Source organism: Pteronotus mesoamericanus, unplaced genomic scaffold, assembly GCF_021234165.1.
Source record: "Pteronotus mesoamericanus isolate MK-2021 breed Mesoamerican mustached bat unplaced genomic scaffold, CSHL_Meso_final scaffold_21, whole genome shotgun sequence".
Lineage (NCBI taxonomy): Eukaryota > Metazoa > Chordata > Mammalia > Chiroptera > Mormoopidae > Pteronotus > Pteronotus mesoamericanus.
In genome coordinates this window covers 14,419,217-14,433,721 of record NW_026555310.1, presented here as the reverse complement: position 1 = coordinate 14,433,721, position 14,505 = coordinate 14,419,217, and the positions used below count along the sequence as shown (strand labels likewise).

Genomic DNA, 14,505 nt, shown 5'->3' with positions numbered 1-14,505 from the left:
AATTTTTTCCTAACAAAAAATTATTAAATGCTAGGGCCCATTAATCTGTGAAACTTCCTTCCTACAGGCATTTAAAACTTGTTTTGTCTATAATCGGTTAGGTATGGTATTGCCTGAAGCCTTCTAGCAAAATAAAATTAAATTGTTTATCAAAGGAAATGTTAAAATAGGTCTGTAAAGCCTTACAAAGGTATTTTATGTTCTCAGGGATAATTATAATCTTTCTTAAGATGGGCTGTGACTAATAGCCTTTAGAAGCCTGGTCTGTTTTTATGAAGGAGGATTGGAAGACCAGTCGCATGTACATTCTGTGTAATGCTAGATCTACGGAGTTGCCTGATACCTATGACTACATGATGGTTGTTAAACCTAATGTCAGGGCAGTGTATTATAAAACCTAAACTTATACCTCCCTATCAAAAATTATGTGCACTATTGTAAATCGATGTCTAAAACTCTGTTCAAGAATTTATTTGTTCAATCGGCAGAGATTCTGTTTAATTTTGATTGTAACTTCTTGGAAACCCTTGAGTTTTCCGGAAAGTTGGAACAACTTTAAAACATAGTTTTGTTCACCAGGTATAACTCATTAATGGTCTCTGCATTAAGTTTAATTTTGTTTTGTTTTAGTTCTGAACAAGACAAAGAAGAATGGATCAAGGTAAACCTTATTTTTGTTTTTATTTTCTGTTTTTTGGTAACCTGTGTATGTGCACAAATGTGCAGATATTGTTGTATTGTGCACATGTAGTCATCAAATCAAGGCCATATAATTTTTAAGGGGATTCCCATCATAGATATTTGTTTAATAAAGTATCTTCATTAATTTGCATGTGATACTGTAATGTGTGCTTTGAATTTTACTTATGTTTTAGGCCCTTCAAGAGACTATCGATGCTTTCCATCAGAGGCACGAGACCTTCCGAAATGCAATTGCAAAGGATAATGACAGTCAGTCCGAGGTTTCTGTAAGTGGAATTGATTCTTAACTTTAAGCTCTCTGCTGTTTGCAGATACAAAAGATCTATCTGTTCATTTTGTTCAGCAGCCTTTTTCCTTCGCAATGCCAAAACTGGCAATTATATTTAGACAGAATCTCATTCCTTCTTTGGTGAATATAATAGTGAGTGTCTTTTTTATACTGCTTAAACTTCTTTGAACCTTTTACTTTACCAGGACATGGTATGAGCAACGTTGTTAAGTGCTTTTTAAGAAGGAAGGAAGACAGGGAGGGAAGGAGGGGGTGATAGAAAAGGAGGGAGGAAGGAAGAAAGAGAAGATGGAAGGAAGTGACAGTTTTTTCCTATTCAAATGGAGTCTCTCTTTCCTTCCCAGACTGCTGAGCTAGGGAAAAGGGCCCCAAGATGGATCCGTGATAATGAAGTAACCATGTGTATGAAATGCAAAGAGTCGTTCAATGCACTGACAAGGAGAAGGCACCATTGTCGAGCATGTGGACATGTAAGTGAGATTTCTTGGTCATTTAGATTGCCAGTGACTCAATAGGTATTGTAAAATCATCAAGTCAGAGAAGACCCAAAAACTCATTCAGTGAAGCACTTCGTTGGTAGACTCATTTCAGTGACAAGCATGTACAAAGCACTGTGCTGGGTCCTGGAGGGAAGAAAACTGGTAAGCAAAATGACACCCCGCCTCACATAGCCTCCATGCGGACGGAGAAGATAGACCAAAGTCCGGTCCATGGACAAGTAGGCATTTCAAATTACTATAAATGCAACAAGGAGACAAGCAAGCAGTTTAAAATGGAGAATAATGGTAATGAAGGAGGATTTGGAACCACTTTCAGTTAGAAAAATGAAGACCTATCTGAGGAGCAATATTTAAGCTGATGCCCAAAAGGTGAGAAAGCGCTAACCACAAGAAGGGAGGTGGGAAGTGTGTTCAGGCAGTATGAGTCTGTGTGACCCTGAGGGAGACAAGAGCTTGGTCTTTTCTTGAGACCGCGGAAAGGTCCTGTGCCGGAGCGTGATGGGTAAGGTGAGGTGCAGCAGAAGTAATTAGAGAAACAATAACCAAAGGGGTTGATGGCTTTGGGAAAAGAGAACTTGTTAGCATATGCGGAAGTTCAGGCTTTTGATGGGGGGGGGGAGTTTTCCTCCATCGTAAACAGAAAGGAAGAAGGAGAGGGTGGCTGCCCTTGCGGGCGTGTGTGTGATTTGGTGGTGGGAAAGGAAGGGCTGTGGGGCTGGTGACAGGTATGTTTCTGCAGAGGTATGAGAAAATGTCATCAGCTGGAAGTGAAGGGGAAGGAAGAAAGGCAGGCCGGGGACATTTGAGAAAGAGCACTAAGCATCAAATAGTCGTCTCTGGACAGGGAAAAACAAGCCTGCCAGGGAAGCAAGTGTAGACGCCTGGGGCCCATTAGAGGTTTATGATTACACTAATGTAACCATAAATGTAAATGTAAAATAAATGTAAAAGGATACACTAATCCATTTAATGGCAGTGATATTTAGTGATATTTCTTTAACAAAATTCAGCAACTCAAGCCAGACAAGGCACATAACAGGTTTTCAGCAATTGCGTTGTTTCATATGGAAAGAGTGATGAGGAACAAAGCATGGGGTGACGCAGGAGAGAGCAGCCGTCTGGGGGGACCTTGTAAACCCAGGTGAGACTACATACTTCCTTCTCCGGAGCAACAAATAAACATAGCAAAGGGTAGCAGCATTGCAGTGTAATAACGTCATATATTGTGAGTGTGCTTCAGTGTGACAATTTGATAGTTCTTTTAGATTATTCTTACACTACAGATTCATTCTTCCTCTTTTTTCTAAGTTTTGATGCAGCAAGACAGTTTTTAGGTCAAAATTAAGGTGATAGCAAACATCTTTTTCCCCCACCTTGGGGTAAAATTTTTTAAAATCTGTCATTGAGTTTATTTGAAATGATTTTAGGTACTGACATACTTGGTTCAGTAAACAAACAAAAATGTGTTTGAATGTTGATCATCAAAATACTATGATACGATTTGAAAATAAGATATTAATTAATGGGAATTTAAAGATACAGACATGCCTCATTCTAAATCCTAGTAATTTTATTGTAATTATGAGAAAACAGTGAATAATTTTCTGTCATGAACTTTACATGCTGTGAACCTAAATCAAGAGTTCTACTAATATTTCCATGTCTTAAGTAAAGTTCATTCACTATGAATTGGAGAAAAAAATATGGTCCTAGAAGCAAGAGGATAATTTTTCCAAGTGAAAGTTTCTTTTTTTATGACAACTACCCCATAGTAATTAGGAAAAAGATATCATTTACCAAGAAAGAGTATGCATTTTCACTACAGTCATTCATTCCTTGGCATTCTATAAATACTTACTGTGTGCTGGTAAGAAAGATACACCAGGACAATCTCATAGAGCTTACAGCCCAGTGAAGGCAACAAACATCAAATAATCCCAAAAGTATATGATTATAACTTATAATCAGCACATGAATAAGAGCACAAGTAACTTTAGTAGCACAGTGACAAGAGACATGCTCTGTTCTGGAAGTCAGAGGAGTCTTCCTGAAAGAAGTGAAATTTTGAGTCAACATCTGAAGGATGAACAAAAGTTGACTCCTAAAGCAGAGACGAGGAGGAAGGGAGCATAGCACTTTGGGGTCTATTGAAGCCAGTGCCACCAAAGATACAGAGAGTAGGATGGGCAGATCACGCAGGACTTGTAGGCCATGGTTAAGAATGTGTTCATTATCCAACAGCAAAGGGAAGAGGGAAGGGTTTTAAATAGAAGAGAAACATATCAGATTATGATTTTTAAGTGATTATCTGGTGTTGTTTGAAAAATAGCTTGGGGGGATGTAAGAGTAGAGGCCTGGAGGCCAGTCACATTGTTACAAGGAGAAGTCACAAGTTTATAATCATCCCAACTAGGACACTGATAACTTGAACTTGGGTGCTTACGAAGATGTAGAAAAATGGACAAATTGAGAAACTGTCTTGGAGGTAAAAGCCCGTTGGACTTTGTTACATAATGACTCTATGGGGTGAGCTATGGAGAGGGCTCAGGAGAGGTCCCAGGTTTATGACCTGCCATGACTAGTTAGATGGCGATGCCACCCCCTGCTACAGGGGAGCACAAGGAGAGGAGACAGGTTGGAAAAGGTGGGGTGGGGGGAGGAGAGCGTTGAGGGCAGGGAAGGTCATGAGTTCATTTTGGAAGGATATTGATGAAACCTCTAGAGGAGGGAAGAGGAAGGTTCGGATCAAGCCTTTGAAGATCTGCCTTTAGAGGTCAGGAAGAAAAGGGTGAACAAGCATAGCCCATCACAAACAGCATTATATGTAATACTATGGCAAACGGTCCTGATGTTCACGGGAATATTCTTAGTGTAACAAAAATTTGCCTTTTATATATAACTCTTTCTCACTTATTATCATTACCAATGTTTATGGCTTAAATCTCATTATTTTTTCAATATGATTACTCACTCTTCATTGCCTTTTCTCATTTGAGGTGGTTTGTTGGAAGTGTTCTGATTACAAAGCTCAACTGGAGTATGATGGTGGTAAATTGAGCAAAGTTTGTAAAGACTGTTACCAAATAATAAGTGGATTCACAGACAATGAAGAAAAGAAAAGAAAGGGAATTTTAGAGGTATGAAACAGTAAATGTTGGCTGTCTTTTAAATTTTTATATGAGGAACATAGATGTCTTTTAACCCTGAAGAATAAAAATAACACGTTTTGTTGTTTCTCTTAGTATTTAACTATTTGGAGAATGATGAGCAAATCATACTTTTGTTCTATGTTGCTGAATTTTGGGATCATGCTCAGTTTTAAAGAAAGAAGAGGGGCAGTGTTCTGCATTTGAGAGTGCATATATTGATTTTTGTGAAAATGGCTATAGCTAAATATTAGACTGTTAATTGTTATCTTTTCTAATGCCCAAATTATTATAATGTATTTTTTAATAGGAAAGTTTTTCTCAGTTTCATCATACCAGCTTTGAAAAACCACTGCATGAAATTATTAAAATTTAGATTAAAGCATTACTTTATTACCTGCAGACTCTTTCAATTCATGGCATTAAAAGTATCATTTAATAGGAGTGACAGTAATCTTATAACTGCATTGAAATATTATTGAAATGTCTCACAAGTGAATTTGACTCATGTTTTAGAATACATTCAGACCCTCAAGCTTGGTAGCTATATAATGCAACTTGTATCTGAAATGAGTTTCACACCCAAAGACATAATAAGACCTTTGTGGCAAAAAGTTTAAGATAACCTGGAAGGTCTGTAAAGAATAGGCTCACGATTAAAAGTCATAGACATACTTGATCTGTTAAGCATTTCTGTGGTTTATTGAGAATCAATGAATATTTATTGAGCATTTACACTGTATAAATAAGTGTACAAAAGTCTTTTCGGGTTGCAGGAAAAAGATCATGAACTTCAAGGTTCATTTATGATTAAAGTCTGCAAACGGAAAGTGTAACTCTGAATTCTAGGTATAGCTGTCGCTCGCTCGGATGGCAGACCGAAATGGGGCTTTCTCACGTGGGGTGGGAGGAAGTGCTGCACTGGCTCCCGAGGGTACAGGCTCAGTACTCAGCACCGGCAACTGATGCAACTAAGTTAATATGATAACTTGTAAGGGGTGAGTTTCGGGCTGTATCTATGAACTGAAAATCTCTAGGTAGTTTACTAGAAAAACCAGTACTTGGGGTGGGAGGAATCGTTTGCTTAATTAGGGTGACACAGATGTACACGCACATGCAATATTTGACACTTGCTTTGTGCCAACTAGTATTATATGCGCTAGACCAAGGGTTAACAAACTTTTTCTGAAAAGGGCAAGAGAAAAACTATTTTAGTTTCTGCAGGCCAAGAGGTAACACTGAGAATTACTTCTTTAAGAAGAGAGAAAACTAATTTTCAGAAATTTTTATTGACAAAATTTTAAATATAATAATTTAATATAATTTATTTAGTATGGTAATAAGGAGAATGGAATTCTTTAGTGGCATTTCTCTTAATTGAAGTCCAAAGTTAGTGTTCCCTGTTATGAAGTTGACTTCAATGTTTATCTGTAAAAACTTTTCTTAGCTCAAAGGCAGTACAAAATGTGGTGGGTTGGTAGGCCATAGTTTGCCAGCTAGTGCTTCATAAACTACCAGTGATGAAGGGCTGGTTTTATTTCCAAACCATCACAGCTCAGTATTTTTGGAAAATACACAATCATGTGCTTGAGTATCATCACAAAGTCAAACTGCTATGAAAGTTGCTCAGTGTTTACTCTCACTTTCTGTGCTTATTGTGAACCAGTAACAAGAGTTTGCAGACCAGCACTGTTGAATGGACGACACTGAGGATTTGATGTTTTCCCTAATGTGTGCAAGAAAACCTTCATCTGGTCAAGTGGTTTTGTTTGCTTTTTAGCCAGTGATTTATGTATATGGAGACAAAGCAGAAAATTGTAAATGTTTCTGCAAACAGTTCATGCAGTTTTTAAAACCTGAGTTATCTCAGGTTCCAGAACAAAGATTGCTAGTCGGTATTTGCCTTTTTGTTAGCGCATTCTTACATAGTTCAAGTTGGTATGCATTGCAGTTAAAAGTTCAGGCTTTGGATTTGACTCAAATACCAGCGTGCCAATTCCTAAATGTATGATATTGGGAAAGCTTTTTTATCTCTGAACCTCAGATAATGAAAGTCCTGACTTCTTGGTCTTGGTCTGAGGATTAAATGAAATAATACATTTCTTAGTGAGCTAAGAAAAGTGCCTGCAGAGTAAGCATTTAATAAATGTTTAACTTTATTTAAATTCAAGGTCTGGTAATACGGAGTGTTAAGGTTGACTTAAATATTTCCCCATGCTGATAATAGTTCTGGATGAGTGTTTCAATAGTAATTGCAGGTGAGCCTTTTGGATGATCCCAGGAGACATTTTATATAAACGCGCCGCATTTCATGACTATTGCCGTAGGTTGAATTGCTTCTCTATGTGGTCTCTTTAGTGCTCATTCTCATTGGCGCCCTCTCACTCTCTTTCCATTATACTTTCCTAGATTGAATCAGCAGAAGTATCTGGAAACAGCGTGGTGTGCAGCTTTCTTCAGTATATGGAGAAGTCTAAACCTTGGCAGAAAGCTTGGTGTGTGATCCCCAAACAAGACCCACTTGTGCTGTACATGTACGGGGCCCCCCAGGTACGTAAGCTGTGTCTGTCTGAAGGGACAGAGGTCGCAGGGACACAGGAAGGGGGATAGATACTGAACTCAAAGTTCTCCTGTCACTCCTTGATAGAAAAAGAGAGCTCAGTTTCACTGTTTCATCATAATCGGGACAATAGTAAGTAACGAAAATTAAAGTTTACCTAAATTGGTGGATTCCTTTTACAGCCAATAATTCCTTCACCCTGTGGATCAGTTCTCCCCTTCTCTCATTCCTATTCAGTGGTTTTCAGAAAAATGTGAGTTCAATTAGGAAGTGGCATTGGGAGAAGGGGGTGAAGCAGAGGGAGAAGCAGGAAGAAGAAGGAGCTTTTTTAATGACAGGAAATAATAGTAAGCCTTTTCTGCCCCCTTTGAATGCAGGGATACATGAAGGAAAGAAATTGAGAGGAAGGGGAATTTAAACAAACTGTATATTAACATTATCTAGTAACAGTTGTTTGAGAACCATGTGTGCAGGGATCTGAGGTAAATCTGTGGGAAAGACAGACATGCAGATTTAGCTTCTAACCAGAACAGCACCAGGCACTATGGATTGTATAATGCTTAAAAAACAAATAGCAATTAAACCAATTATCCACTCACTTGGAAATACATAAAATTTTAAATGTACCTGTTGTACTTTAGCCTATATCTACTTTAGGGGCTAGTAAAACATTTTTTAGAAATAGGCTTAAGCTCTGGCCAGTGTGGCTCAGTTCACTGGAGCATTGTCCCAGAACTGACAGGTTGCGGGTTCAGTTCCTGGTCAGGGCACATGCCTGGGTTGCAGGTTCCATCCTGTACCCAACGAATATGGGAGGCAACCAGTCGATGCTTCTCTTTTGCATCGATGTTTCTCTCGCTCTCCCTTCCTCTCTCCTTCCCACTTTCTCTAAAAGCAATGAAATAATGTCCTCAGGTGAGTATAAAAATAATTAAGAAAAAAAAGAAATCAACTTAAGGTGCCAAGGTATATATTTTATTCTATTTTGTGTTTTTTCCTATAACTTTTTCCTGTCTATAAATAAATGGATGCATGAATGAATGAGACACCAACTAAAACTGTGTTTGGTAATGAAAGAATCGTTAACATTTGCTGGCTTTATATAGTAATATGACTATTCTTTTCTTCCCTTTGTCACTGAATGAAGAAGAGCTGAGTAGGCTCCCTCACAGAGAAAAAATATTGGGTCAGTGAATCTTAGCTGATTTAGGTGTCAGCTCTCATTCATTCATTCATTCAGTCAGTCAGTCCACATCATCAGTGTGGCCTCATGCACAGGCGCTGCGCTGTCGCTAGATCACCATCTTTGTCCATGGAGAGTCACAGTGCAAGTCTGTGTGGAACGATGATAGGAAAAGAGGTTTAGTAGGAGCCAGATCACAAAGGGACATGTATAGCACACGAATACATCCCACTCTTGTGTTCTGTGTTTTCTCCGTAGGATGTCAGAGCCCAGGCCACCATTCCACTCCTGGGCTACATTGTGGACGATATGCCGAGGAGCGCTGACCTGCCGCACAGTTTCAAACTGACCCAGTCCAAGTCGGTGCACAGCTTTGCTGCGGACAGTGAGGAACTGAAACAGAAGTGGTTGAAAATCATCTTTCTAGCTGTCACAGGTGAGACACCAGATGGTCCTAACGAGCATTCAGCTACCTTGGACGATCACCCTGAACCTAAATAAAAATCAGAATGCTGACTCCAATACCAGCCCGCGTACAGGTCTCAAGATTCACAGCTCAAGACATTCCCAGCTCTCCTTATCCATCTCTTAGCACTTTATGTTGAAAAATAGAGGCTCATAAAAGTATCTGTTAGGGGACTATTTTCCTATGTTTGTGTACTCTTGGTGAAATTAATGTGCAGAGCCATTCTACCCATAGAAGTTGGAAATAATGTGAAAAATGGAGCCTTTTTTAAATGAGCAATGTACTTTTGTCTTCGAGAAAATGGTATCAATTGATAATATCACTATCAAGTTAGAATAGGCCACTCTCATTTAAGAAATGTTTTAATGTCTTCTCTTTCACATGTAGGACTTGTGACAGTTTGAAAGATATACCTCCATGTTGCCAAAATAGATCCATAGTTAAAAATTACAAGGACAGTTTAGGCTATTGTATTAACTTATTTAATTTAGTTTATAAAATGCAAGCTGCATAAGTAACATGTCCTTTTAAAAATAAAAGAAAGGACAGATTGTTAATGTTCAAACTTTTGACTTATTAAGAAAAGGTAATACTTGTTTTTGTAGAAATTCTCCTAAGAATAAAATATCTTAAGTATATAGTAATTATGTATATATAGTATTAAATATAAATATATATACTATACATGCTTTTCTCTTCAGATTTAGGTGCATATTTGTCTCTAATTTATTTTTAAAATATAAAGCATGTTTTATCTTGGAATTGGACAGTGTTCTAAACTTAAATGTTTTTGGTGATTTATGTTTAACTGATTAACATCTAAGGCTATTGGTATTTTTATAATAAGAAAAAACAGTAATTTATGTGGCATGGGATATATTAGTGAATTCCAACCATATTTTTAAAGTTTTTTTTTTTTTTTTGTTCTGTGCCTATTTAAAACAGTGCCTCTCTTTGAAGGTGCTAGTAATTTCTATTTAAATATAAGGTGAGGGTTTAATTAATGCTTCAGTCTTGCATATTCTAGATGAAGTGTATTTTGGTCACTGGGATGGTCAAAGGCATACAGGTGATTATGCTTTTAACATGCTCTAATTGTTACAATGGTTAATAGCATGTACAAAAATTTTCTCAAAAACCCAAATTGTCCAAGATACCTGAACTTACACAGAACTGGGACATCCGGAAACTACATTTGCTATCCTGTTTTCCTTTTCCACAAGACTGTCAAGCATGGTTAAATGAGGACTGTAGATAACTAATACTTAAGATAACTCTGTGGGCCTGTTCCTTTGTCAGATATGAAACAAAATTCACATGTGATAATGTATGTGTGCAGGAGCTGGATAGATATTAAAGGAAGTTTGTGCTCAACTCTTTAAGCCCCACTAAAGAGCAGGGGAAACACAACACTGGAAAGCCATGCTTCAGTGGCAGAGTTCAGGGAGGTACAAGGTAACTGAAGAGCACCTGAGCATTCTTTTCTCATTTATCCTCCTGGGGAATCTTAATAGACAAAATGTAATTCCTTGTGACGAAGGCTGCTCTTCATTATATTGTAGTTACGATTAAAATCTCACATTAAGTTGGCTATTTAACTTAATCATTTTCTCCAATTAGATCTGGGTTGGGTGTTGGTTTTTTTTTTTTTTTTTTAATTTATCCTATTATGCCCCAAACACTATTACTTTGAATGCATCAGTCTAGAAATCCACAAGAGTGACCTCACTATCCTCTGCCTTTGGGGATGACACTTCAGTGTAGAATAGCTTCACTCAGAATTTGAGATTTGCACTCATTTATTTAGGTCCTCTTAAGAAAATCTGAAAGAGCTCCTATTTTTCCCCACCCCAAAGGAGCAGATGAACTAGTTATGGCTGACGTGGTTAGGTTTCCTTCCTCCACAAAAGGAATACCAGCCATGATCATTTCCATTAAACCAAATACTTGAAGCCAAAAAGAGATCAAGGTAACTTCTTCCTATTAAATCAGGGAAAGACTTAGAAATATTTTACACTGCTTCTCTTTTCTAGTTGCCAACTGTGTGTGTGTGTGTGTGTGTGTGTGTGTGTGTGTGTGTGTGTGTGTGTACACACAACATTGTGTTCATGGGTGGTTACTGAGAAGGTTAAACTGTAGCTATAGATGATACTTTGTTTTTCTTCCTCTCAAGAAGAGAGAAGCACTAAAAATGGAGAATGATTTTCAGGGGGAGATGACTTTTGTAAATGTGGCTGGAACAATGGAAATGTAAGGGCCAATTAGAAGATTATGGGCCAGATTATTTTTGAAAACTGCTTTGAACAGCAAGAAGACTGTGCTTTTCCTGTCCGTCAGTTCCTCTCCTGGAGTGGAAGTAACACGGACCAGTTCGGGCTCAGTAATATCTGTGTTATTTAGTTTAGATTATTGAAAGAATACTCGTGAAGAGTGAAGAGAATATTTATTATTATGCCCTTAATATTATCTTAAATTTGAACAAAAAATGGGAATATTGTCATAAGAAGGGAGTTTCCGATGCCCCAGTTACCACCTTCACATCCTGCCCCGCGTTCTTTAGCCAAGCACAAAGAGAAGCAATGAAGCAGCCTGACCTGTTTTTTGTTTGTTTTTTTTTTAAAGCATCGCTAATGCTTTTACTTGAAGAAAGTCAAAGGCATATTCTCAGTCAGCCAGCCATTTAGTAAGTACTCCACTAGACCAAAAACCTCAAAGCATGACTGATTACAAGAATAATCTCTGTCTCTTGCTTTCTGAGATACTGGAGCAGTCATGACAGGTTGAACCTAAAAAAGTAATTGGTTGCTTTCCTATTAAAACTAACATTCCATATGGGTCCTGTTATTTATTTTCTCCAATTTGCTGCTTTTCAAGTCATCTTTTCTTTAAAGTGCCCTTCCTCCAAATTAAAAAAAAAAAAATACTTTGCTAAAAACTTGTTCATGATAAAACATTCCAATTTTTTTTAAACGTAAATTTTGCTTTATTGAAAGTCTACCATTTGGGATATGAAGTAGGAAATGTAGTGCAGACTGATGTCCCGGTTTTAATAATGAAAACACCACCAGCCACTTTTGTAATAATGGCATCTACAATGCTATCACGTATGCAAGCAATAAAACTCTTCAGGGTGTGTTTTTATACTGAAATTTTAATGTGAATGCCCCCAGCCACAGGGCATAGAGAATTAACTCCTAGAAGTGACAATGTGACTCACTGCTCAGTGGAGGGAAGAGAAAGTGTGTGTGAGGAGGAGTGGGCATAATTCCTTGGATTCAAATAAACACCACAGTCATTTCACTTTTGCAGAGGGTATGGATGGTGAAAAGCATTAAAGCACATCTGCACTACTTGATCAGTAACATTTCATTTTACATGAAGTTTAATAACATACAGGTTGGTGTACTTATCTTCACTGGGTAACTACCCCCGTTTTTTAAATACTCCAATTTTTAAAAATTACCAAACTTTTTAAAGAACTAGCCTTTTAGATGTTTCAACCCCACTTATAGATATACATTGGATTTTTTTTTTTTAAAGAATACTTGCTGTAGTCCTAAGTATATTAAAAAAAAAAAACAAACTACAAACTTCATAGTACTGCAGGGTTGTTAAGGATTCAGTGATGCCTTCTACAAATCTTAGATCAAAAATCCTTCTGTGAGTTCACAATTCTAAAGACTTACTTTTTCTTTTCTACTTTGTGGAACAGGGTGTTTTATTCCTTTTAAATTTTAGATCTCATTTCTCGTTCTATTCAAAGCCTTAAGTTCTTACTCTGAGCATATTGTCTGTGATAACTCTGATAATGATCTTTCTGGGCTGGATCCATTCTGAGGAAAAGGCACCAACCAATAGGAGCAAACAAAGTTCTAGGGAACAAAGGTCTTATTTTTTGCAGTTATTCTTGCTATAATGCAGAATAGAAGATTATAATGAAAATTCCTCTATCATGTGATGTTCGTGTTAGCGGGTCTAAGGTTAAGCACATGGTATTTATAAGCTAAAATTAATTCAAAAGGCAAGAATGTCTTAGTGTTTTCATTCTTAAATTTTGTATTCTTCAAGAATGTATCACTATAAAAACTGTGGCTAACCAGATCTTATTCTTAGGACTGTTTTGACATATGTAGGTAGACCATGTCATTTCTTCATTCTCATCCAGTTTTAATGGTATCAAACTGCTTTTTATTTTCATATAACTATCTACTATAGATTCTCCAGATTCGGAAAATATGCATATGCTATATAAAGACCATTAGATCTACTTTTAAAATCCTCTCTGTGAATTTGAGTATATGTATGTATGTAAAAATACTGTTGATTTCCAATTCTGTTTTTTCATAGAAATGAAATTTTTATACAAACTTTTTTTAGTTTAAATATTTTAACATAAATTATTCACATGGATTTGTGGTATAATTCATTCTTATTTATGCCCGTAATCATGTCATGAGACAATAACTTTGCTTTCTTTACTGGTAGAGTAGAGAGGAGTTTAATTAAGAACCAAAACAAGCAGGAACGAACAGAGAGGTGGACAGAAAGAGGCTGCTGGTCTCCAGAGCAGAGCAATGTGTGTTAAGAGAAAAATACTTAAACCGAGAAGAGATATCTAAACTGTAAGATATAAATCTATATCATTGCGTACTGATGGGGCTTGTGCACTCAGGCCTTTCACTTCGGCCTCTAAATTGTATCATTAGTATCTTGTCATGACTTCCTTTTTCATTTATGCTTACAAAAAAAATTTCATTCTATTGGGTCATTTTCAGCACTGTTTACTGATGTACAAAAAAAAAAAAAAAATTCCTGTAAAGTTCATTATAGTTTTTTATTTTCCACACTGAATATTTGGCAGAGTGTAGTGTCTTTTTCGTGTTTTGAGATGAAATAGCACATGACTTCTACAAGATCGTTGTTAACTTGTTGGGGTCCCTGAGTTATATGATGGTCATGCCTTTCTGAAATTTATTATAGATTGAATTAGTGAGATTAGGTAGAATTAGTGATAAATTAAATCAAGAAATCTCATTGTAGCATATTTTAATAAGTGAATACCAAATACATAGAGTGATATATATGTAGGTTTGGGGAGAAACATAATATTCTGTAGGGACCATTATGATAATGGAATTGCATTATATATTACACATTATATGGATGTTGGAATGTATCACTTGGGGGGGGTCTCCCTTCATTAGCAATCATGTCTGTATATAAAACTGTTTTTTGTTTTTGTTTTACAAAACTAGCATTTCATTTTGTGAGTGACAGTTGACTGATATTTTTGAATAAGTGTTATCCAGGTTTTGAATTGTTGACTGATCAGTTTGAAAAGGTATGTTATCAGAATTGTAGAGTTAACTCAAATGTGAAAAAGTGGACACAACAGTAATTTTTCTTTTCTAGCTGTATGAATGTAAAATACTTGCAGATAGTGTATATATTGTGTAACATATGTATATTTGGTCATAAAATCAAAGAATCAAAAATGTTGTAAAATTAAGCACTTTAATTCCTATTAAATATTAAACATTTGTATCTTGTAAATAAATACATCCCTAAGTGAACTCCAAAGACTTAGATGTTATTTCACTCAGGATTATGTATGTTCAGTTCCCAGATTTTGGTGGGCGCATCCCCCTTCCCCAACTGT

General features: G+C 36.8%; 1 protein-coding gene across 1 annotated transcript in view; it reads left to right on the top strand.

Moving 5' to 3' along the window:
* FGD4 (FYVE, RhoGEF and PH domain containing 4) overlaps positions 1 to 13,371 on the top strand; it is a 207,713-nt gene extending 194,342 nt beyond the window's left edge. The window contains exons 12-17 of the mRNA XM_054591270.1: positions 631 to 661; positions 876 to 968; positions 1,336 to 1,461; positions 4,488 to 4,628; positions 7,047 to 7,187; positions 8,639 to 13,371. Coding sequence (XP_054447245.1) covers positions 631 to 661; positions 876 to 968; positions 1,336 to 1,461; positions 4,488 to 4,628; positions 7,047 to 7,187; positions 8,639 to 8,881 — 775 coding nt within the window. The 3' untranslated portion in view covers positions 8,882 to 13,371. The remainder of the gene's footprint in view (positions 1 to 630; positions 662 to 875; positions 969 to 1,335; positions 1,462 to 4,487; positions 4,629 to 7,046; positions 7,188 to 8,638) is intronic.
* The last annotated feature ends 1,134 nt before the right edge of the window (positions 13,372 to 14,505 follow it).